The sequence below is a fragment of the Trachemys scripta genome, chromosome 2, assembly GCF_013100865.1.
Source record: "Trachemys scripta elegans isolate TJP31775 chromosome 2, CAS_Tse_1.0, whole genome shotgun sequence".
Classification (NCBI taxonomy): domain Eukaryota; kingdom Metazoa; phylum Chordata; order Testudines; family Emydidae; genus Trachemys; species Trachemys scripta.
The window spans coordinates 32,161,306-32,187,387 of record NC_048299.1 but is presented as its reverse complement, the minus strand read 5'-3'; the positions used below and the strand labels follow the sequence as shown (position 1 = coordinate 32,187,387).

General features: G+C 46.9%; 1 protein-coding gene across 2 annotated transcripts in view; it reads right to left on the bottom strand.

Annotated features, from left to right (window-relative positions):
• MASTL (microtubule associated serine/threonine kinase like) overlaps positions 1-26,082 on the bottom strand; it is a 50,097-nt gene that overhangs the window by 3,723 nt on the left and 20,292 nt on the right. For both annotated transcript variants that reach the window (XM_034760190.1, XM_034760189.1), the window contains 6 exons: positions 25,879-26,023; positions 23,821-23,993; positions 21,940-23,178; positions 15,041-15,179; positions 1,090-1,203; positions 901-1,002 (listed from right to left, as the gene is read on the bottom strand). In XM_034760190.1, coding sequence (XP_034616081.1) covers positions 901-1,002; positions 1,090-1,203; positions 15,041-15,179; positions 21,940-23,178; positions 23,821-23,993; positions 25,879-26,023 — 1,912 coding nt within the window. The remainder of the gene's footprint in view (positions 1-900; positions 1,003-1,089; positions 1,204-15,040; positions 15,180-21,939; positions 23,179-23,820; positions 23,994-25,878; positions 26,024-26,082) is intronic.

The window sequence follows — 26,082 nt, the reverse complement described above, 5'->3', positions numbered from 1 at the left end:
TGACTGAGTTGACAGGGAATGTGTTATTAATGACAATGGTAGCTGATCTCAGGAAAATGACATAACAGCAGACATCTTGGCCTATCTTTGGCATTTAATGCAGCTAAAGAGGTACTTCTGTTAAATTTTATGGAGACCTGTAATTGTAAGGCCAAAAGGGACCATTAGATCTTTTAGTCTACCTTCCGGTATATCACAGGCCACTATATTTCATCCAGCTATCCATGTAATTAATCCAATAACTTGTGTTCGGCTAAAGCTTATTTTCCAGAGGCATCCAGTCTTAATTTAAAGACATCAAGAGATGGAAAATCCACCACTTCCTTTGCCAATTTGTTCTAATGTTAAATCACCTTCACTGTGTAAAAACTTATTTCTAGTTTGAATTTGTCTGCCTTCAACTTCCAGCCATTGGTTCTTGTTATGGATCATCACTTTAATGTGACTCTATTTAATCCTTCCAGAGGTCTCAAAGGCAATTGTTCCTCTCCAAGGATTTCTCCCACTTTTTCCAAGATCTATGTAAAGCAATTGGATTATAATGCCAGACAATATGCTAACAGGAGCTCAACAATCTTTTGTTGGGAGGACAGACAAATTGGACACTAAATATCTATTTTCAGTAAGAGCTGGATAGATTGCACTGGAAAGTCACACAAACAACGTTAAACATTAATTGCAAGCAGTGTGACTATATAACAAAGTAAAAATCATTATTTGCTTTCCTTATTCAGCAGCATAAAACCTTTTATCAGCACGAAGTCTACACCAGTAGCATAGTGGATACCATAATTTGTAACATATTCTAGCACTCAAGATCAGTGCTAAAGCAGGGACTGACATTTTGAAATATTCAATTTATCACAAAGGTAAAATGAAAAAAGTTTAATAAATACTGACCCTTCAATCCAGCTCTCTTTGTAGTGTCAATGGTTAAAAGAATATCGATTGCATTTTGGGCATTACTGGACAACTTTTCTTCACCCTCAGGCCAAGGAATATCTACAAATATAAAGACACAGACTTGTCAGCAGTTCAAATAGCACAGCAAACTTTGAATTCATCAGTTTTGATGAGAATATAAATTACCTCTTTTCAAAATATTCTGGAAGACTTGTTGTGGTGTTTCATCATTAAAGGGTGGAATTCCAGTTAAAAACTCAAACAAACAAACTCCGAGAGCCCACCAATCTACTGCAGGACCTGAATAAGTGAGAGAGCCAGGCAGTTAGCATAAGAAAGAAGTTGCTAAATAAGCTGTACTGTGACCTATGCATGAAGGATCAACACCACTTGCAAACAAAGTCATTTAAAGCCTAACAGTGGCAGAATTTTGAAAAAATTATCAATTCTGAAAAGCTTTTGGGGAAGGAAGTTTATTATGAAATACTGAGAAACAGACAAAACAGAAGTTGCACTCTGATAATTGTGGCATGAGATTTAAAATTGTTTACGATAAGAGGATTTTTATTATAAAAAGTCACTATGTTCATAGCTTCATGTTAATATTCAGAGTAACATTTATTGAGGGCAGAAGAGTGTAGGAATAGCATAATCGCAAACTCCTGTACAAGTTAGTCTGACAGTGTCTATAGGCTCTCTCATATAAAGTGCTCTCTTGTGGTAGGAGACAGTCACTGGTAATTTCTCAGCTCCTCTGGAATCAAGGCTGAGTGAACCTTGTAATTCCACATATTACCTTATCACTTCAATTGCTTGATGCGACTACACAGGCACAAAATATATATATTTTTTCAATAACCTAAACCCATTTCTGCCAATATTGAGCACAGCCTGCAGAGAGGAGCCAGCATGCAAGAAAATGGATTAATGTTCTACTGTGCTAAAGTTCATCACAGCAATGCAAAGCTACTTCTTTGCTCTGGTGTTTCTTGTTGTTTGCTGGGAAGTGTACAGCTTTTGCCGAACATATGCAGTCAACCCACTTCAACAAGCAGGCAAAGCAGTTCAGACACCACTAGTCAAAGAGCTGCATGCATTCTGTTTTCTGCATCTTTAAGCCATGCCCAGTCCACCTTCTAAAGAATACAGGATTCACTGGGTGCAAAAACTGGTTTGCACAGAAATCCAGGCTTGTAAAAAAAGAGTTTTTAAAAAAAATCATCTCCAAGGTAAAAAGGAAATGCTTTTGATAATTTTAACTTTCCTATGTTTCTAACCTATTGTAGTCTTACTAAACCAGATAGGTCAGTTATAAATTTCCCTGCTGGACACAACAATCAGAGCACCTCTCCCAGCTCAGCACACTAAAGCAATGAGATCCCATCCACTACATCCAGTATACTTGGATGTTTGGGAAAAATTATAAAACATAAGTCAAAGTCTAAGAAGATCACAACTCTGGACAAAATACTAAGGAAAATGTTTCATGGTCTAGACATATACAAATTATTTTAATATTCTTATCCCGACCCTTCTAAGTAGAAATTAATTCCTATCATCTATTTTTGTGGCAAGAAAGCCAAATGCAGTTCTTGCGCACATCTACCTTTTTAACCACATAAATGAACAGACATTATAAGCTATCCCAGAAAGGCTGAGAATTTTAACCCAGCCAGTCATTCTGAATGATCATTTTTCACCATCATCTCCTCCAATTTTATATAACTTGTGGCTTACTCCCGATAGCGAGAAGGTATTTAGAAGTGGTGTGCACTGACTTTCATCTGAAGGGTGTAAGCATAGCCTCCAGTGGCCTGCAACAGGGAGACCAAAGTTTCTCTATATCTTGAGTCTCTTGTAATATGTATTATTAGGTGATTCTCTTGTTGCTATATAGAGTTATGTGCAATTTCTTTAGCCACATAACTTGTACTTGAAAAATGTGATCTAGTTATACTTTGACTTTAGTTGAACACTCCTTTATAGTCAAACTCACCAGACATCAGAATCCCTGAATGTAAAAAAACAATTAGTTAACCATAGTAAGATTATTGCAATAAATTATTTATCATTGTACACATTCATTTAAATATTGTCAATTATGTTTGACACTGGAGAAGTATTTTATTTCTCGCTCGTTGCTTTAATATACTGTGGTACTTTTCTGAGTCACTAACTAACTACAAACACTGTTTTTAAAAAAGTTAAACCTAAATATGCTTTAGGAAATTTGGAGAGGAGCAAAAAAATGGTTACCTACCTTCTTATAACTGTTGTTCTTTGAGATGTGTTGCTCATGTCCATTCCAAGTGGGGGTGTGTGTGCTGCATGCACAGTCGTTGGAAGGTTTTTCCCCTGTTGGGTCGGCTGTGGAGCCCCCTGGAATCGTGCATTCATGGTGGTGTATATAGGTCCTTGACGACCCACCGCCTCTTCAGTTTCTTCTTGCCAGTCTATTCGGACAGAGGGGTAGGGAGGTGGGTCTTGGAATGGACATGAGCAACACATTTTGAAGAACAACAGTTATAAGAAGGTAGGTAACCATTTTTCTTTGAGTGCTTACTCATGTCAATTTCAAGTAGGTGACTCCCAAGCATCTCCTAGGAGGAGGAGGTGTCAGAGTTCAGAGAGTCGCAGAGTGCAGCATCGCTCTGCCAAATGCGGCATCGTCTCTAGCCTGCTGTGTAATGGAATAATGCGACAAAGGTGTGGATTGACGACCACGTCACTGCCCTGCAGATGTCTTTAATGGGAACCTGCGCTAGGAACGCCGCCAAGGATGCTTGTGCCTTTGTGGAGTGTGCTGTCAGTGCAAAGGCAGGTATCTTTGCTGGGTCATGGCATGCCCAGATATAGACCATGATCCACGAGGAAATTCTTTGGGGCAACACTGGAAGTCCTTAATCCGTTCCGCAATTGCAACGAAGAGTTGTGTTGATTTTCAAAATGTCTTTACAATATAAAAGGCTAGTGCTCGGCTGACATCCAGGGCATGAAACATTCACTCCTGGTTGCTGGCATGCGGTTTAGGGAAAAAAACTGGGAGAAACGTGTCCTGTTTGCATGGAATTGGGAAACTACCTTTGAGAGAAAGGTCATGTTGGGCCACAACCGCACCTTGTCCTTATAGAAGACAGTATATGGAAGCCCATAAGTCAGGGTCTTAAGCTCAGACACTCTCCTGGCTGATGTTATAGCCACCAGAAATGCTACTTTCCAGGAAAGGTAAAGGAGTGAGCATGTTGCTAGGGGCTCAAAGGGAGGTCCCATCAGTCTTGAGAGCACTAGGTTGAGATCCCACACGAGCACTGGTTGCCTTACTTGAGGGTACAGTCTATCCAGTCCTTTGAGGAAGCAGATGACTAGGGGGTTAGCAAAAAACCGATCAGCCAGCTGAACCCGGATGGAAAGCCAAGATGGCGGCCAGGTGCACCTTTATAGACTACACCAACAGGCCCTGTTTCAGGTGCAGTAAATAGTACAGGATTAAGGGAATCTATGACTGCAAAGGTGGAGTGTCCTTTTGTAATGATCAAATAGAGAATCTCTTCCACTTAGCAAATAAGTGGCTCTAGTGGATGGTTTCCTGCTACCAAGAAGGACCTCTCTAACGGGGTCTGAGCATGCCAGCTCCAAGGGGTTTAAGCCATGGAGTTTCCATGCCATGAGGTGGAGAGACTCTAGATTGGGATGCTGGAGGTGGCAGTGGTCCTGTGTGATCAAATCCAGGACGAGGGGCAGGGTCATTGGGATGTCCACTGATAGGTCTAGAAGCGTGGTGAATCAGTGTTGGCTGGGCCATGCTGATGCTATTAATATAATCAATGCCCCCTCTTTCTGATCTTTAGCAGGACCTTGTGCATAAGCAGGAACGCATATAGTAGGGATCCTTCCAAGGGAGGAGAAAAGCCTCCACAAGTGAGCCCCGGCTCTGATTCAGGAAGGAGCAGAGCTGCTGACACTTCCTGTTGTGCCTGGTTGTGAACAAGTCTATCCAGGGAACTTCCCACCGTTGGAAGATATTAACGACATCCGGGTAGAGGGACCACTCATGGTTCTGAAAGTACCTGCTGAGATGATCGTCTAGTTTGTTCCAAGAGCCTGGAAGGTACGATGCCTCTAGATGTATTGAGTGGGTGATGTACAAGTCCCACAGTTTGAGGGCTTCCTGGCATAGAGGGGAGGAGTGAGCACCACCTTCTCTGTTTATATAGAACATCGCTGTTGTATTGTCAGTCAATACTGACACATCTGCCCTTCAGATGGGTTTGGAACGTCTGGCAAACAAGGCGAACTGCTCTTAGCTCCCTGATGTTGATGTGCAGCAAAACTTCTGCTTGGGATCAGAGGCCTCGAGTCCTGAATCTCCCTAGGTGCACCTTCCCATCCCATTGCTGACGCATCCGTGACTAGAGACAGCAAGGGTTAGAGCCTGGGTACTCCTATGCACACTACTTGTGAATTGAGCCACCATAGGAGGGACTCGATAACTAGTGGAGAAAGTGTGATTATCTTTTCTAGCTAGTCTCTTTGGTCTGTACACTGAGGCCAGCCAGGCCTGAAGAGGTCAGAGCTGTAGTCTCGCATGCTGTACTACATACATGCAAGTGGCCATATGACTGAGCAGCTTCAGGCAATTTTGCACTGTGGTAGTGGGATATTATCTTAAATCCTCTATGATGGCGCCCATTGCCAGAAAATGCGATTCTGGCAGGAATGCGTTGGCTTGACTGGAGTCTAGAAGAGCTCGCATGAACTCTATCCTCTGAGTGGGAGTTAGAGTTGATGTTGTCACATTCAGTATTAGGCCGAGCCTGTCAAAAGTCAACTTTATTAGGCTCATGTGCTCCTCCACCTGACCCCTGGTATGGCCTTTGATTAGCCAGTCATCTAGATACAGGAATACTTTGTACTGTCACCTCCCCAGGAAGGCAGCTACAACCAACACGCACTTGGTGAACATGTAAGGGGCCACTGATAGGCCGAAGGGGAGAACTGTAAACTGATGAGTGTTGTTGACCACCAACTAGAGGAACGCCTGTGGAACAGGACTATGGACACGTGAAAGGATGCATCCTTCAAACTGAGGGCAGCATCCTAATCCCCCAGATGCAGGGAAGGGATAATGGAAGTCAGGGAGACCCATGCAGAATTTCAGCTTCCTCATGAATCTGTTGAGGTTTTGCAAGTCTAAAATAGGGCTGGAGCACACCCTTGGCTTTTGGGATTAGGAAATACCGTGAATAAAACCCCTTACCCATGAACTCCTGAGGAATCTCCTCTACCACTCCGGCTTCTGGGAGCATTTGTGCCTCCCGTATGAGAAGATGCTCGTGAGAAGGGATTAGAATTGAAGAGAATATCCAATTCTACCATGTGCAAGACCCATTGGTCTGAGGTGATCTGGGCCCAGGCATGTTAGAAATGGGATAGACAGTTCACAAAATGGGGGGAAGGATCCGGGATCTGGTCTGGTGCACCTTCAAAAGTTTAGTTTGGGAGCCAAAGTCTGCATCACCAAGTCCTCGTCTTGGTTAGAAGAGGGCTGAGGTGGCCTTTGCCTATTATTCGTGCCACACTTCCTGCTGTAATCCTGCCTATGATGAGCAAGGTAGAAGTGTAGGGGAGGCTGTAGTCTGAAACATTTCCTTTGTGGGTGTATGAAGCCACCAAGATTTTAGTGTCGCTCACAAGTCTTTGAGACTGTGGAGTTTGGAGTCCGTTTGCTCTGAGAACAACCCTGATCCTTTTAAGGGAAAGTCCTGAATTGTTTGCTGGACCTTGTGCAGGAGGCCCGAAGTCTGCAATCAACACAGTACAAGTTGTTGAGTCCACTGAGTCTAGAAAGGCTTGCAAGGAGGTTCTTGCTATGACATTGCCCTCGTCGAGGATGCCCCTGAACTCTGACCTGGATTCAGTTGGAAGCAACTCTTTAAACTTGGTCAGTGCATTCTAAGAATTAAAATTGTAGCTGATTCGCAATGTGAAGCTGGAGCCCTTCAGTAGAGTAGACCTTATGGCTGAAGAGATCCAGCTTCTTTGCATCTTTACATTTGGGCATTGGTCCCTACTGCCCTGGCTTCTTTTTTTCATTTGCAGCCGCCTCAACTAATGTGCCCAGCTGAAGGGGAGTAAATAGGTATTCGTACCCTTTAGATGGTACAAAGTACTTTCTTTCCACCCCTTTGGCTGGGAGGGGGGGAGAGGCAGGTGTCTGTCATAGAGTCTTGGTGGTGTTTTGGGTGGTCTTAATTAGGGGTAAGGCCACCCTTGAAGGACCCTCAGGTATCAGGATGTGCACCATAGGGTAAGTCTCCTTCGCCACCACCTCCGCCTGGAGGCCCAAGTTCTGAGCCACTCTCCTGAGTAGTACCTGGTGGGCTCTGTTGTCCATAGATGGCAACATGGCAGACGAGCCCACCACTGCCTTGTCAGGGGAGGATGAGGAAGATGCTCTTGGCACTGCACCCAGTCCTCTTGTCCCTAAAGTTAGCGGAGATCATCTTACACGGATGTCTCTTGCACAGTACCGAGGATGGCACCAGACTCAGTGCTGGCCTCTGTGCCCTGTGGTGGTTCTTGAGCTATCGACAGATTGGATAAAAATCAATGATTTAAAAAGGATTTTTTTTTATTTAAATCAGATTTTTTTTTGATAAAAAAAACTTATCTAAAGTAAGTAAGGTGCCTCATTGATACTATGTATTGGAAAGCTAATCTTTAAATTTTTAAACAAACACAATTTTATAGGTCAGAACCTTAAAAAAATGCCAGTGTAAAATATACTCTAATTACAAAAAGTAAATCACATTAAGTGTTTTAAGTAAAAAGAATAACTGAACAGGAAGCTTATCCTTCTTGTCAATTTTATTATGTAAAGTTGGGCTGAAATTTTGCTTTACCACTAGAAAGCAGTGCAAATCAGGACTGCTTCAAAATTGCAAGGCAACTTCTATAAATTAACAGTTGATTCAATGGCTAATTTAACCAAACCTAAATATATTTAGAGGAAGGATGGTATTTCGCTAAAGCACTGGAGAGTCAAGAGTTCTGGGTTGAAGACCTGGCTCCACTGAAGTCAATGGGGCCTGGGATTTCACCACTGGTTCCCATACCCAGGTCTGCACTGATTTCCTGCATGGTCTTCAGTAAATCGTTCTGAAAAAATGGATACTAACTTTTTGTAACCATGTTAGGTGCGTGCATGCCACATGCACAGTTGCCAGAGATTTTTCCCTTAGTGGTATCCATAGGACCAGCTCTAGTGCTCTCTGGAGTCGCACACATATGCGCCGGTATAAGGGATGCCGCCGGTTCCGCACTTTCATAGTTCCTTCTTGCTGGTAACTCCAACAGCAGGGTAGGCGAGTGGGCCATGGAATGGACATGAGCAACACAACTCTAAGAACAATAGTTATGAAAGATTAGTAACTTTTCTTCTTTGAGAGTTTGCTCATGCACATTCCATGCTAGATGACTCGCAAGCAGTACCCCTGGAGGTGGGCTTGGAGTTCATGGACATGCTGATTGCAACACTGCTCTCCCGAAGCTGGCATGGTCACGGGCCTATTGTGGGATGGTGTAGTTGGATGCAAAGGTATGAACTGACTACCATGCTGCAGTTCTGCAGATGTTCTGGATTGGTACCTGTATGAGGAATGCTGCTGACGAAGCCTGAGCTCTTGTGGAATGAATGGTCACGATGACCAGAGGCGGGACCTTTGCCTGCTTGTAGCAAGCTCAGATACAGGCAGTTAGTCACAACAAGATTCTTTGGGATTATGCAGGTAACCCTCTCACCCTTTCCGCTACTGCTACAAAGAGTTGCATAGACTTGCGGAAGGGCTTAGTTCTCTCGATATAGAAGGCCAGGGCCCACCTAACCTCTACTGTATGGAGAAGACATTCCTCAGGGGTCTTGTGAGGTTTTGAAAAGAAAACAGGCAGAAAAACGTCCTAGTTGTTATGGAATTGCAACACCACCTTCAGTAGGAAAGGCCAGATGGGGCGCAGCTGGTCCTTGTCCTTGAAGAACACCGTATAAGGGCTTCTGATGTCAGTGCTTTGATCTCTGAGACCTTTCTGGTCGAGGTGATCAGCACCAGCAAGGCGACCTTCCAAGAGAGAAGCAGTAAAGAATAAGATGCCAATGACTCAAAGGGAGGGCCCCCGTGAGCTTCAACATGACCAGGTTTAAGTCCCATGGGGAAATCGGGTCACAAACCTGAGGGTAGAGTCTTTCCAAGCGCTTGAGAAACCGGACCATCATCTCATGGGAGAACACTGATCTGCCCTGCACTGGAGGGTGGAAGGCCGAGATGGCTGCCAAGTGAACCTTAATAGATGACAGAACCAGACCTTGATGTTTTAGATGGAGTGGATAATCCAAGATAGACTGCAGAGAAGACCAAGATGGTGTAAGATTCCTTTCAGAGGCCCAAGTGAAATATTTCCACTTAGCTAAATAGGTAGCCCTGGTGGAAGGCTTTCTGCTACCTAGCAGAACTTGCTGAACCCGTATTGAGCAGGCCTGCTCTTCAGGGTTCAGCCATGCCAGCAAGGTGCAAGGAGGCGAGGTTTTGGTGAAAGCAATAGGCCATGGTCTTGTGAAATCAAGTTGGGATGGTGTGGGAGTGTGAGTGGAGCTGCCACTCAGAGGTCCAGAAGTATGCTGAACCAGTGTTGGCATGGCCACATCAGAGCTATCAGGATAACCTTCGCCTTGTCCTTCTTGATCTTTAAGAGGGCCTTGTAAATCAAGGATCGGTGGGGAGGCACATAGTAGGCAGTCTGCCCACGAGAGCAGGAAGGCATCAGAGAAAGAGCCCCTGCTGAGACCATGCAGCGAACAGAACTGATGGTATTTCCTGTTCTGTCTGGTGGTGAACAGATCCTCCACCTGGGGAGGCCCCCACTTCCTGAAGATGAGACACTGGCAACCTCCAGGTGAAGAGCCCACTCGTGGGGAGAGGAAAAGCATCTGCTGAGGTGACCCGCCAGAGCATTCCAGGCTCCCAGGAGATGTGATACCCTGAGATGACTGGTATGCTTTTCATAGAAGTCCCAGACCTGGAGGAACTCTTGACAAAGGGCTGAAGAGTGAGCTTCCCTCTGCTTGTTAATGTAAAACATCGAGGCTGTGTTATCCCTCAAGACCTCCACCACCCTGCCTGAGATCTGGGGAAGGAACCTGGCAAGCCAAACGTATTGCCCTGAGTTCTCTGACATTTACATGCAGGAAGAGTTTTTCCTTGGAACAGAGGCCCTGAAATTGTCGAGGTGGGCTCCCCACCCTAACATGTCCGAAACCAAGGTTACCAACAGATACAGGGCGGCAAAGGGTACCCCCTTCATTATAGAATACGAGTCTCTCCACCAAGTCAGTGAAGCTAGGATGGGCAGTGGAATTGTGAGTACCAAGTCCAAGTGGTGTCTGCCCGGGGAGTAGACTGACTCCAGCCACATCTGTAGAGGTCAAGTATCAGAGAGGTAGCCGTGTTAGTCTGGATCGGTAAAAAGCAACAGAGGGTCCTGTGGCACCTTTAAGACTAACAGATGTATTGGAGCATAAGCTTTCGTGGGTGAATGCCCACTTCGTCAGACGCATGTAGGCATTCACCCACAAAAGCTTATGCTCCAATACATCTGTTAGTCTTAAAGGTGCCACAGGACCCTCTGTTGCTATCTGTAGGGGTCTGAATCATAGCCGCTTGTACTGCACCACATAGGTACATGCCACCATGTGACCCAACAGTTTGAGGCAGACCTGGGAGGCTGTAAAAGGGTGGGCTGCGACCTGGGTGATCAGGTCTGATATAGTTCGGAATTTGGTAAATAGACCGTGGCCGGGTGGAGATGAGCATTGCCCCGATGAACTCTATTCTCTGAACCAGGACCAAAAGTTGACTTCTGCTCGTTTATTAATGGACACAGCGCCTGAAAGGTGACCCATACTATGCCAATGCTGTGCTGAACCTGGACCCATGAGAGGCCTTTGATCACCCAATCTCTAAAGTACAGGTAGACTTGTGCTCCTTGATGTCTGAGGAAGGTGACAACTACTGTCATACACTTTGTGAAAACTTGTGGGGCTGCCAACAGGCCAAAGGGAAGAGTTGTGCATTGGTAGTGGCGTTGGGCCACCACTAACCTGAGGAATCTCCCATTCCCAGAGAAAATGGAAAGTGGAAATAAGCGTTCTTCAAATTGAGGGCAGCGTACCAGTCTCCTGGATCCAGGGAGGGAATGATGGAGATCAGGAATACCACGTGGAACTTCAATTTGTTGAGATATTTGTTGAGGTTACACAGGTCCAGGATGGGCTGTAGACCCCCTTGGCTTTCAGGTTTAGGAAATATTGGGAGTAAAACCCCTTCCCTCTCAAGTCTTTAGGATCCTCCTCTACAGCTCCCACATGTAAGAGGGCTTGCACCTCCTAGACAAGAAGCTGTTTGTGAAAAGGGTACCTGAAGAGGGACGGGGGTGGGTGGACAAAAACTGGGGGGTGTAACCGACTGTTATAGTGCTGATCAGTCAGCGGTCTGATGTTATGTAAGGCCACACTGGGAGGAAGGGGGGATACATTTGGAGCCGAGTCTGGTATACCATCCTCGGGTGTACCTTCGAAAGGCCTGCCTGGCCCCGCCAGGGTACCTACATGAGCCCGACTGAGAAGCTGAGGCAGAAGGTAGGGGTTGATGATGTTATAGACCTTTGCCTTTCTTTTGTAGGGCTCCTGCCTGGGAAGCGCCGGAAACCTAGGAGGCTGCTGAGGTCTGAAAAGCTTCCTTGAGGCCGGAGATGTGTAAAGGCCCAGGGAACAAAAGCATGGCCTCAAGTCTTTGAGGTCATGAAGGTTGGAGTCAGTCTGTTTGGAGAACAGGAAGGTATCCTCGAAGGAGAGGTCTTAGATGGACTGTTGCACTTCATGAGGCCCAATGATTGGAGCCACAAGTAGCGCCTCATGGTGACAGCTGACAATTGTTCTGACTGCTGAGTCAGCCGTATCCTGAGCTGCCTGGAAGGAGGTCCTGACCACCATTTTGCCTTCCTCCAGGATGGCCATGAACTCCTGCCTTGACTCCTGTGGCAGGGAGTCCTTGAACTTGGCCATCTAGTCCCACAGGTTAAAATCGTACCTCCCTAGCAATGCCTGCTAGTTAGAAATATGTAGCTGGAGGCTGCCAGTCGAAGAAACCTTGCATCCGAACAGGTCCTATTTTTTGAGATAGGGCTCAACGGCCCCATCTGTCCCGCTTGTTTGCAGCCAACACCATGAGGGACCCCGTGGAGGGGGCGGGGGAGAGGCGATGGGAGCGAGTACAGGGACTTGAGCCGGCTGGCTGGTACATAGTACTTCTCTGCCCTTTTTGAGGTAGGGGGCAGAGATGACGGGGTCTGCCATAGTTCCTTAACAGGTTTCAATGCCGCCTCATTAACTGGTAGGGCCACTCTGGAGGGAGCCGCTGCAGCCAGCTTATCACAAGCTGTGCACAGACTCCTTCAGATCCTCAGCTTCCAGTCCCAATTTGTGGCGACCCATTTCAGGAGCTCTTGATGGGCCCTGAAGTCATCTGGTGGAAGCAGGTTACTAGGGCCTGCGATTGCCTCATATGGGGATGACTAGGTAGAGGCTAGCACTGCAGGAGGGGTTGCTTCTTCCTCCTCCACCTGCATCACTTCCATTGGGGCCACTTCTGGGACCTTGGTAGTCAGGGTCCAGTGTCGGGTGGGACGAAACAGTGGTTCACCTGTTGGACACTACTGAGTATGACCGATGGGAAGGGGCCTTGGTATCAGGGAAACCCCTACAGGTTCCAATACTGCCACTGCATGGGTCAGTGGCGTGCTGGCCAAGCGCTAGCTGGGGGGCCAATACCGAAGTCTGATGTGTAGGTTGGATACCGGTACTTCTTCAGCAGGGTGAAGGATTCCCCCTCAGACTCTGAAGAGGATTCTTCTCTCAGAGACAATGACGGTGCCGTACCCGCTTCCGCCTTCAGGTGGTGCTGGGGAACCAGTGACAGACGATGGGCTGGAGACTGCTGCAGCAGGATCATGGAGGGTTTTCCTCTGGATGCTTCTGTGATAGTCTGTGTTCCAATGGAATGCACAGACTCTTGATTCCTTCTATCCCCAGTAGTCCTGGCTGGCAGGGGGCTTTGAGGGATGGGCAGGATTGGGAGGGACATCAGATCCTTTGCTGCCTGGAAAGCCAGAGTTGAAGGGGCCTGTAGGCTCAAAATTCCATGATGGCTCCCAGGAGTTAGGAGGTGGGACCCAGACTGGACATGGTGCTCTAGGCAGAGTTGCCGGAGCTGACTATGGCTCTTGGGAGGATGAGCAGAACGGCATGGGTCTCATTGTGTCAGCCACTCCCGCTTGACCCTCTTCAACATCGGAGAGCACCCTCTCTTGGCTTGCTGTTTCTTATGCTTCTTCCTTGGAACCAGGGATGGAGAACGGTGCTGGGAAAAGCATGGTGCTGGTGGAGTACTTCACACGGAAACCAAAGTGCTCAGCACCAATTCAGAGCGACTTGGCTCCGAGGCTGGTCTGAGGGCTGCCTCCATGAGTGAGTGGTCTCAAGCCTCTGCAAATCTGGCACGTCTCTTTAATGTAAGTTTCCCCAAGGTACTTTAGACAGAGAGAGTGCAGGTCACTAACTGGCATGGGCTTGCCGCAGGACGTACATAGCTTGAAGCCTGGGGACCGGGGCATGCCCAGCCCTTGGGAAAAGAGTCCCTCAACAACAGGGACCACTATATACACTAATACTAACTAATAACTATATAATACTATACAATAGACTACAAAGCCCAAACCACTGAGAAAGCATTGCAAGAGCACGAGGGATCATTCCAAGCAACCATCACGGGTGTAAGAAGGAACTCAGGGGGTATGGAGCCAGCGGCATCCCTTAAACCGGTGCATTTACATGCGGCTCCAGGAGCCCTACAGCCGGTCCTACGGATATCCCTAAGGGAAAAATTTCCAGCAATTGTGCACATGGCATGCGCAGACACCTATCATGGAATGGACATGAGCAAGCACTCGAAGAAGAATTTCAGTTTCCCCTTCATTAAATGCGTAGGGATGTTGAGATTTAATGTTTGTAAGGTGTTCTGAGATCCTGGGATGGAACACAGCGTGAAAGTAGAAGTGCAAAGTATTACATCAAATTCTTATTTAGGAAATATTTGTTTAGCTATTTAAGTTATAATGTTAAAAGAATAACTAGTATTTTAATTGTATTGAAACAATGTAGTTTAGTTGTATAGTAGAACTTCACTGTCATTTATGTATGAATGGGTGATTCACAAATTAATGGTCTCCCTGTTTCTCAATGCAGATTCAATAGAGTTCCATAAGAGGTCTGAAATCACTAATAATTCATTAAGTTTACAAAATATACTACAGAAAATCTACTAGTATACTATTCAGTAGCAAATAAAAGTACAATCATCAAATGAATTCAACACATTTTGTGATGCATTAGCCTTGTTTTTTGTTTTTAACTGTGCTTGTTTGCTTCCTTGCTAATTTGCAATTTGTCTCTGAGGCAGTCTTTCCATTGACTTGGATCAGACCCCAATTATTGGTGCAGATTATTAAGGTGATATTTTGTTTTCTTTAAGAAGTCTTAAAATCTGTTACCATTTTCCACTCAAAATAAAGGTTGCTACACAATCAGTCTGCCTGAATATTCAATGGAAATATTGCACTGAATCAATTTTTAGGATTTTCATTAAATCCACAAGTTGGCTCTCTGATATAAATGGAATGAAACTTATTTTATTAGAAAATATGATTGCAAAAGCCACTTTTCAACATCCCTCTAATTCTGGACTAGATTTTGAAAATAACCAAATGCCTAATCCAAAATTAAGGCGCAAGGACCAGGTTTTCAAAGATATTTATGCATGTAAAGATGCGTGTGCCCAGGTATATTTTCAAGAGCTCCTGGCACTTAACTCCCTTTGAAATCAATGGGAGTTAGGTGTTTAGGTGGATTTTCAAAAATGCCTATCTGCATCTTTAGGCACCTAAATACCTTTACAAATCCATCCTTAAGTGTCTACAAAATGTGTTTTAAACATCAGTCACATTCTTGCATTTATTAAAAAAATATTCTTACCATGAGGCTTTGATAATAGCAATTCAGGTGCCAGGTAGTCTGGGGTTCCTAAAATGCGTTCACCTTCCACTGGGGCAGCCCCTCTTCTTACACTCTTTGGAGTCCTATATGGTGTGTCAGCATTTCCCTGATTAGGTGTCTTATGCCAAAGAACAGAGAAAAGATTTCAAATACAAATGTCATACAAAGAGCCAATAGTCTATTTCTCTTTCCAGTAAAAATACTGGCTAGGACTGCAATTAATTTAAGATACATCTTACAACTTGTACATTAATAGTATTTTATTTCCAAGTTCCAAAAAGTGTGCTTATTGCCCACTCTTCACACAACAAATTGCAATCAGAACTGCAACAGGTTTTGTACCTTTTTTTTGCTGAATGAATTTCAACTACCCCAAAGCATAAGAATGAGTGAGTCCCATTCCTTCACTCTACAGGAAAATTCTTTCTGAACAATTGCTCTAGTATCATAGAGCCATAGAAAACAATTTCCCTTAAAGAAATGAAAGAATATCAGTCTTCTTACAGTCTTCAATTAGAATGACTCCTCCCACTATGAATCTCAAAGGTAATTTATACAGGGGATTGTCCAGATAGCCTCAGCTTTTAGCAGTGTGTGCTCAATAACCAGGCTAAAGTGGATATATATATGCATATGTATTCAATATATTTTAAAATGTAACGCTCATCTAAAAACTAGAATTTGGCATCATGGGATTCCACAGCTATTACATCCCAGATTTACAAGTAATATGGCTTTTGTTGTTTTTAAGCTGTCCGCCCTGTTGACAGCCTGGGATCTGGAAGTCAAGCTGGATTCTTGGAGTTATATATTCATCTCCAGTAATAAAGATTCTGCAGGTGAAATTCTGCCCAGTGTTAAACCTATGTGAGTCTTACTTTCAGTGGGGTTGCACAGTGCATCATTTGAAGACAATGGGATTTCAACTAATTGCCCTAAAATGGTACTTCATTAACAACTGTTGATATATGAGCTTGAAGATAATCCAATACGTTCTCCACAGCGATGCTGGCACTTAACGATTGACAGAGTAAAATCTTCTTGTTTTAGTGGAAAAAAGTAGGATGCTACTGAATAAACACAGTGTATGTTACATAATCACTTTTCAGAATAGAGACTCCCGTAAGTCAAAAACATGTAGCCCTCACTTGATCCCTAACTTTATCTTTGATGCAATAGTCCAATGCACACTATGCTTACTGTCATATTAGTAACAGAACCTGCCCATCGGAAAGGACAGTTACCTGTTCCGTAACTGGCGTTTTTTGAGATGTGTTGCTCCTGTCTATTCCACAATAGGTGTGCATGCTTGCCACGTGCACCGGTGCCGGAAGTTTTTCCCTTAGCAGTACGTGTAGGAGGGGAGCACTGCTGCGACCCCTGGAGTGGCGCCTCTATATCGCGCTATAAGGGGAGCTGCACACTCCCCACCCTCGGTTTCTTCTTGCTAGACAACTCCGACAGAGGGGAAGGAGGGCAGGATGTGGAATAGACAGGAGCAACGAAGAGGTCGAACCGGGGAGCTCCCCACTCTTGGGAGAGTTGTTGGGCGACTTCCCAGTGGAGTGACCACTCGTATTGGTGGGAGAACATCCTGCTGAGGCAATCGGCTCACACATTGCGCACGCCGGGTAGATGGAAGGCCCGTAGGGAGATATCGTGGGCTATGCAAAACTCCCATAGGTCCAGGGCTTCCCGGCAGAGGACCAAGGAACGCTTGCCCCCCTGCCTGTTGATGTAATACCTTGCGGTCGTGTTGTCCGTGAGGACTCTGACCACCTTCCCGCGAAGGTGCAAACTGAATGCTACGCATGCCAGGCGTACTGCCCTCAGCTCCCTGACGTTTATGTGCAGAGACAATTCCAAGGTCAACCATCTGCCTTGGGTTTAAACGTCCCCTATATGGGCTCCCCAGCCCAGGTCCGAGGCATCTAATATCAGGTCTAGAGAGGGAGGGAGTTCTCGGAAGGGGACCCCGTTCAGCATATTGCTTGGGAGGGACCATCATTGCAGAGCGGCCACCATGTTGGGAGGCATCGTGACCACCTTGTCCAAGCTGTCCCGGGACTGGGAATACTGGGAGGCCAACCAAAGTTGGAGGGGCCTCATTCTGAGTCTCGCATGTCGCACCACAGACGTGCATGCTGCCATGTGACCTAGGATTTGAAGGCACACCCTTGCTGTCGTCACGGTGAAGGCCGTGACCGAGGCTATGAGAGATTTGAGTGTCTCGAATCTGTCTCGGGGAAGAGAGGCTGTGGCCTCTAGGGAATCTAGCGGAGCCCCTATGAACTATATGCGCTGAACCGGTACCAACATGTACTTGGCCTCGTTCACCACTAGGCCAGACCCGCGCATGTAGACAGCAGGAATTGCATCTGGGCCTACACCTGGAACCGGGAGCTGCCCTTGAGGAGCCAATCATCCAGGTAAGGGAAAATTTGCAGTCCGTTCCTCCAGAGGTGGGCTGCCACCACTGTCATGCATTTGGTAAAAACGCTGGGGGCCGTGGAAAGGCCGAAGGGGAGGACTGCAAACTGGTAATGGTCCCGCCCTACCAGGAAGTGGAGGAAGCGCCTGTGACCCTCGAAAATATGGATGTGGAAATATGCATCCTGGAGGTCCAGGGACGCAAACCAATCCCCTGGGTCTAAGGAGGGGATGATGGAGGTCAGGGATACCATGCGGAACTTGTAGCGGACCATAAACCTGTTGAGGTTCTGCAGGTCCAGGATGGGCCGGAGCCCGCCTTTTACCTTTGGGATCAGGAAGTACTGGGAGTAAAATCCCTTGCCCTGAAATTCCGCCGGTACCCTCTCCACCGCACCTAGGTTGAGAAGGCACGCCACCTCTTGGTTTAGGAGGGTGGCATGTTCCCAGTCCCAGAGGTCCTCCCGGTGTGAAGGGGGGGGGGGGAGAAGTGAACTGCAACATGTAGCCCCTGAAAATCGTGCTGAGGATCCACTGGTCCGACGTTATACGGGACCACTGCATTTGGAACGCAGATAACCAGTTGCAGAACACAAACTTTATTAACTGCGGGGCGTCCATGGCAACAGGCCTGGTGGCCCCCCGCAAAGAGTCAAAACCGCCCTCTTCCCCTGCCTCTTGCCCTTCGAGGAGCCTGGTCACGGGGCCGAGCGGGACTGACGCTGAGACCTGCGTCTCTGCTCCCTCAGTTGCTTAGGAGGGGGTGCATATCTGCCCCTAGCAGGGGGAGTGGAGGTCTGTGGCCTAGGTTTGTCCTTCGCTGGCGGGACATATATGCCCAGAGTTCGCAGGGTGGTACGGGAGTCTTTCATCCCATGCAGGCAAACACCAGTTTGGTCCGCAAACAGCGCTTTCCCGTCGAAGGGAAGGTCCTGCATCAGAGACTGAGACTCTGCAGACAGACCAGACAGGAGAAGCCATGACGCCCTTCACATGGATATGGCCAACGCCATAGAATGGGCTGCCGTGTCCGCCGCGTCCGAGGTGGCCTGGAGGGCTGCTTTCGCCGCTGCTGCCCCTTCCTCAACCAGAGCCTTGAACTCTTTCTTGTCCAGGTCCGGGAGAAGAGGCTCAAACTTCGATAGAGACCCCCACAAGTTAAAATCATAGTGGCTCAACAGGCCTTGGTGATTGGCCACCCGAAGTTGAAAGCTCGCAGAAGAATAAACTTTCCTGCCAAAAGAATCAAGTCTCTTGGCGTCGTTGTCCTTGGGGGTGGGTGCAGGCTGGCCGTGGCGTTCCTGATGGTTGACTGACTCCACCCCCAGGGAGTTAGGTGCCGGGTGGGAGTACAGGTACTCATGTCCCTTAGCCGGAACAAAGTACTTTCTCTCCGCTTTCTTGGAGATAGGGACCAAGGAAGCTGGGGTCTGCCACAGGGCAGTCGATATGTTGGCCACACCTTGGTGAAGGGATAGGGCTACATGGCCTGGTGCCAAGGAGGACAGTACATTGAAAAGGGTGTCCGATGGCTCCTCCATCGCCTCAGCCTGGAGTTGGAGATTCGAGGCCACCCTTTTGAGGAGCTCATGGTGAGCTTTAAAGTCCTCCTGTATAATGGATGGAGGTGCCACTATGGTCTCCTCCGGTGTCAGCGAGGGGACCGGTCCAGCTACCAGGGCATCGCGAGGTGCCACTGGTTCGACTCCCAAGACTGAGTCTGGGCCCGGTGCCGCCGGTTCGGTGCCCGTTGACTTCTGATTCCGAGCGGGGTCTCGCCTGGGCAGGCAATTGCGGCCATGGTGCCCATTGACACTATTGGCCCTGCCACAGTGCCCCTTGCCACTAACCGGCTTGGGTGCCAAGCGGTGGAGGCTGCTCTTGGGCCCAGTGCGGCTTGGGGACGGGCAGCTGGGTGCCGAGGTGGCTGTTGACCTCATGGTGACGTAGGAGCAGTGGGAGCATCTACGGTTGTGCTGGTGCCGACCTTGAGATATGGACCTCGACGATGACTGGTACTCGACCGAACTACTGCTCTCATAGTCGTCCCGGCGATTGCAGCTACGACACTTCAATGCCAGTTACGCCCAAGGAGAGCTCTGTCCATGGTGTCTGGCGGAGCGGGCACTCGAGCCCGAGCGTCCATAACGATGGTGTTGGGATCTGCTCCTGTAGCTCCTATCCGAAGAGGAGCATCGACGCTGTTTCTCTCAGTGCCTGCGCTCCCGGTGGGGAGTGGAGGACCTTCGAGACTCCCGCACGGGCGAGTCAGCCAGTCTGATTGGAGTGGAGGGCTGACGCGAGCTATGTGAGGACCTCATCAAATGGGGCACACGGTCCTCAGAGCACGGGCTGTGTCTTGCCAGGGAGGACTGGTGTACTCCCAACAGCGGCTTCCCTTAGGACCGGGGGCCTGTCTCGGGCGGCGCACCCAACATCGGGAGGGAGAGCATGTCACGTGTGGCCTGTGCAGCCTCTGGCATTCTCTCCGTGGGAGAGGCACACATGGACGGGACCGGGCTACTCTGCTCAGCGCGAGTCGGAGGTCTGGGTCCCGAGGGGGATCGTGGGCTGCCCAACTCTGAGCCGGCCTCACCCATGTCCTTTTGTTGGTACCGCTGAGTCTTCCCTTGCTTCTTAGCGGGTGAGCAGTGCCAACTGGTGGAGGGCGCCTCGCTCCGCACGGAAGATGTGGTACCCAATGCTGAGTCCAATCGGCGCGCCGGTGCCAGGGCCAACGCAGATTCCATTAGCAGGGCCCGGAGCCGGATCTCTCTCTCACATTTCGTTCGAGGCTTGAATGACCAACAGATCTTACAGCCATCAGTTACGTGAGTCTCACCCAAGTAGCGAAGACACTGAGTGTGCGGGTCGCTTCTTGGCATAGAACCGCGACAGGATTCGCACGACTTGAAGCCTGGGGCATGCCCCGCACCAGGCAACTAACTAAAGAAGTTATCCAACTATGGAGAAGATGAGTACTACTAAGGCTACTAGAAGGGCTACAGCAAGGCTAGAGCACAAAGTTCCAACTATCTTCACTGGCGTCAAGAAGGAACTGAGGGTGGGGGGAGTGCGCAGCTCCCCTTATAGCGTGATATAGAGGCGCCACTCCAGGGGTCGCAGCAGTGCTCCCCTCCTACGGGTACTGCTAAGGGAAAAACTTCCGGCACCGGTGCATGTGGCAAGCACACACACCTACTGTGGAATACACTGGAGCAATCACTCGAAGAAGAAGGCACATAGGTCCCATTTTAATACTAGGTTGACTTTACAAGATTCAGTTTTACTACATACAATTCGATACCTAAACGTACAGCCTAAAATTATATATATAAAAAAAAGCTGTAAGACCATCTTGTACAGAAGATAAAGCAGTTGCTGTCCTAACTCTGTGCAGACTGAACTATATGCTACAGCTAATTTCCATGGCTGATGTGATTTCACAGTAAAGCAGGAGCTAGCAATCCAAAAAAGGCCAGATAGTCACAGGAAAGAAAAAGTGGGGTTTTTAAAGTTAACACATTGAAGTTAGTCTCCTTTAGTCTGCCAGGGGCATTCAGCACATACTGCTAACCCTGAGAACATTTTAACAATACCCTCTCTCCTAGGTCAGCTTTAAATCTCCCCCTTCCTAGCAATAGTTAGTTAAGAAAGCTTAACCTAGTAATAGTAACGCCCAATAACAACACAATAGCAGGCACTGGGGACTGAAACATGCACTCTTACCTTTTTCTTCCCATGGGCTACTTAATATAATGGCGATTTCTCTAAAGTCCAGACAGCAGGGCTATACATATTTCAATAAAAGTAAATGTATGTATTTATATCATTGTGAATATAATTAGGATTATTGCAGTTAAAATGAGAACTTCACACCCTGCATACAGAAGTTTTTCTTTGCATCAGTCATAATGACACGCTCTTAAATTGAAACTGACAGAATGCATCACAGCATCAACAGCACAGGGAGACAAAACATGAAGCAGAACAGCAACTGCCAAACACTCAGCAGCATTCATATACTGCACCAGGAAAAGAAGAGTCAAGAAAGAAACACAGCCCAACAGAAAACCTAAAGACTCCCACAATAAGTGTCCCAAAGGAAATGTCTCACTGCTCCAAGAGAGTGTGTACTGAGACAAAAATAAAGGAGTACATCCCTTTTTAATTGTCCTTGCCTAGTTTTGAGCAAAGGATCTTCCCTTGCAGAAGGGCAAACTGAGACAGCATTTTTCAGAGGCCAAATTGTGGGTGATAACAGAGTATCGCTATGCTCTTGCTGAAAGGCAATAATTTTGGCAATGCATGTGCATCCACTCACAGTCTGACCTTTTGAAAAGCTACCTCTGCTTGCCTTTGTTCGACTCTTTCATATATAATATCAAATAATTAAATCAATGACCACATGTACATGCTAGTTACCACTACAACACTTGGATACATACCTGATAAACCCTATAAGATCTTCCCTTTTGTGCTGGGGTAATAGCCATGGGGTAAGAGCCACTACAAGCAGGAGAGAGATCCATTACATCTAAAGAAGCCATGCTAATTCTTGATGGCTCAGATGCATTGGACACATTAATTGGACTGTTATAACTTCGAAAAGCTACAACATTTTTTTTAAGGAGGTTCAATGTTTTCATCATCTCCTCTGAGGGAGAAGAGATTATGTCAGTACGAGTTTCAACCAAACATTTCAGGACGTTATCCTGTTCATGGCAAAAAGGCTTGCTGTCCTGGACAACATTCTCTTCCTCACCTCTTGGTGAGGCATCTTGACAACAGGACAACATTACTGACATGTCCTCAGTTTTTGATTCCTCAAAGGAAAGTTCTTTAATGCTCTTATCTAGGTCTGAAAGCTGCTTTTCTAAATGGCTTTCTGTAACAGAAATCTCAGGGAAGGATAAATCAGAGTCTGCACTCAAGATTCCGAGAGGTTTTTCATCATCAATGCATAAGAAACTAGAGTTAATATATTCCTTTTTACCGTCTTTTTCACAATCTGCATTTAGCTCATGCATAAGATTCTTAGCTATTATTGGAGTGGCTGACTTTTCTGATGTTTGCTGCCTATAGATGGAATCCTTAGCTTTTTCTTCATTTTTTTGAGTCTCCTGTAGACCTCTATCACCAGAAAGCATTAAACACTGGATTTCCGTTGTTAAACCTGTGCTTTGGTTTCCCTGAAATTCTGAGATTTGACAGCCGCGTTTATATTCTGCATTGCTTTTTTTGACATAGTTAAGTTCTTGAAGAGGACTGGTGTCAACTAGTTCAAAGCTTCTTTTTACACCTGGCTTTTCAAGAATGTCCTCCTCTTTGATGCATTTGGCAGGATCAACCAACCATGAGCATAACTGCTGGCGATTGGAAGATTTTCCTGTCTCATTAGCCACACCAGTTCTTTCCACAAGTTTTTCTTCCCAAGCCTTATTTTCAGAAAGACATTTTCTGACTAGATCTTTCACATCTGATGCAGTCACAGGAGTGTCCCCTACATCAAAATGCTCAATTTTTGCATCATGCCTGCAGCCAGAGTCATTGCTACCAATGGGAGAGATGGCAAACTCAAGTTCCTTCTTTTTTAAGGCTGTACTGTCTTTTGCATCCAGTAATCGCGTATTAGAAAGTTTTTCCTTTGTTTTGCCTGTTCCAGAACATAGTATATCGTCAGTTTCCTGGAAATAAGCACATAATTATTTTTAAATAGTAAGAATTCTAGAAATACAGCATTACAGAAATATGCCCTTTTGTGACCTAGGTTGAAAATACTTTATTCCCACCTTAATGGAAAACTGCAGTTTAACATGAAACATTTCTTACCACATCTGCTTACAAAAAGACACTACAAATATATTCTAAAAACAAGTAATTGAAAAATCAAACAGGAATCAGCCATTGTGACAATCGGATTTTGTTTAGAAAACAAGAAATGAAGCTTGCCCACTATGCTGGCCATCTATGCCCCCCCAGAACTGCTAGCCTCATTGATTACAAAGCTGAGCAAGAATCAGGCTAAGATCTCCTCTCAGCAGGCTTTCTTCCATTCCCATTGCTACAGGCCAGTAGGGAGGTGGAATCTAATTTCCCTTCCCACGGTGCTGCACAGGATGAGCATTTGGCTGAAAAAGTGAACAGGGGCAAAGCTACTCAAAGTGCATCTAACCCATTCTATGTAAGCCGTGCTTTTGGAGTAACTGGGGGGAGGGAGGGGGCAGTCGGAAAGTGCTTTGAAAAGCTGTATGGTCAGTGTATGGGAACCCTTACATTTGTATGAGTACACTATGCAAGTTATCTTGGAGAAATAAAGGAGTCCTGACCTGTACATCTTTCTCCCACCTGGGGCTGCTACAGCATTCTGATTCCATACTGGACATGTGTGTATGTGAGTGGCTACTGGCACTGGAGGTACCAAATCTCTTCCTAGATTGAAGGAGAGTTGGAGTTAAACTCCTCACTGGCATCCCGAGATTTAAGGCAGCAACATCAAGACCTTTGAAAGGAAAAATTATGAATAAGTTCAAATTCTGTCTGAAAGATATAGTGTACATTAGCCAGCTTCATACCAAATCTGAGCACTACTCTGAAGATAATCTTCCATAACTTCAATTGATGTAGGAATTGTTCTCAGCACCTCTCCCATACAATGAGTTTCATCATTTTTGAAGAGGCATAATTTACCAAATGAATCAATACTAGCACTGCACTGACCATCTTTTGCATTTCAGTTTAGGAATATCAAGACACCAAAGTAAGACAATTCAAATTTTAAGGCACCCAGAGCAAAACTAACTTAGTTGCACTGCAAATATGACATGTAACATCTTTGAATTAGTGTTTGTTTCTTGATTTAAATATGTCATTTGACTTTACTGGCTCGTACATTCAGATTCAAAACCTGGCATTAGTGATCCAATAGGAAGAACATTTCAGTTGGAGTCAGCACTGAACAAACAACCCAGACTAGTTATGCCTGGGGGAATTCTGTGCCAGAGGTATATCACTATGTGTGATGGGGGGGGTGGGTGGATGAAGCGTATGGGTCAGACCCCTCCCCCATGCATCCAAATCCCTCTGCCCCGAAACAACCCCCACCCATGAACCTCCCCTGCCACTGGGGATGCCATGGCTGGTGACTCCTACCCTGCACTGGGCTCAGCTGCTAGTCCCAGCTGGGCTAGGGGTAGGTGAGGAGCGTATTTCCCCTGCACAAATCGGCCGTGGCCGGGTCAGATGCACCCCCGGAAACTTTCCCCGGCTCCATATCCCCTCCCCTCGCTTCCTGCCCCCATTACTCCTCAGCCATGGGGTGAGGGCTCCCTGTACAGGGAGCTGTTTCCCCATCTGCCCAATCCCTGTGCATCTGGACCTCCTAACAAACCTCACCCCCCCACCCGAGCTACCACCCCGCTAAGCCTCCCACACACACCCAAGCCCTACCCCTCCTGCATCCAGACCCCTACCAAGCCCTTCCCCCCTGCATCCAGACCTCTATCCCTGCACCCAGACCACCTCCCGCTGAAGCTCCTGCACTCAAACGCCCACCATGGGCCCCACCCCCATGCACCTGGACCACCCTAATGAGTCCCCCACACCAGTGAGCCCCAATCAACTGCACTCAGACCCCCCGCTGAACCCCACACCCAGACTCCTCCTGCTGAGCCCCTTCATCCCACACCCAGATTCCCCCCTGCTGAGCCCCAACCACCTTCACCTGGACCCCACTATACAGTCTCATTGCCCCTGCACCCAGAACCCCCCCAACAAGCCCCTGTGCATCCAGATCCCCCCCAGTACCCAGACCCCCCCCCCTACACTGAACTGCTGCCTGCACCCAGGTTGCCCCCCACAGAACCCTCTCATCCCACATCTGGATCCCCCCATATGAAACCCATCTACGTACTTAGATCCTGCCCAGCTGAGCCTGCCTACCCACAGCTGGTGCGCCCGTGAAGGGACAGGGCCCTGGGGTATTTCTGGCCCGGCCCTTGCACTGTTGTCAGGGTCAGGTGCAGCCTCACCACAGAGCCTGTGTCCCTTGGTGTGTGTGCAGGCTTGCAGTGTGATCTTTCATCTCTGTGCACCTAGTGGCCTGGCTCCTCACTGCCATGCTGGAGCCTCCACATTATTTGGCCAATAAAATATGCAGAATTTTAAAATATTGTGCACAGAATGTTTTTTTTTTTTTTTTTTGGCACAGAATTCTCTCAGGAGTAACAAGTGTTAGAGAGTATCATGTGGTTGAAGGCATTGTATTTTGGAAGAGACGTAAGCTCCATGACTGGACCCATTCAAGCAGTTGGTCAAGTTAAAAACCCGCAAATTGACAGCATTGCTTATTATGCGATTTGTTATACTTACATATTTTCAGTACTTACATGATTTCAATAGTTTATTTGAAACAGGAGTATAATCCTTTTGGCCAACAGACATGGGAGAAACCAATTCTCGAGAAAGTTGCAAACCATCAGCAGACATGGGACTTGAACTAGGTCCTTGCATTTTCCCACTGATTGGAGTGTACTATCAAAATGATAGAAACTTTCTTAAAAGATAAATGGATTAAAGTTTGTACAGAACAT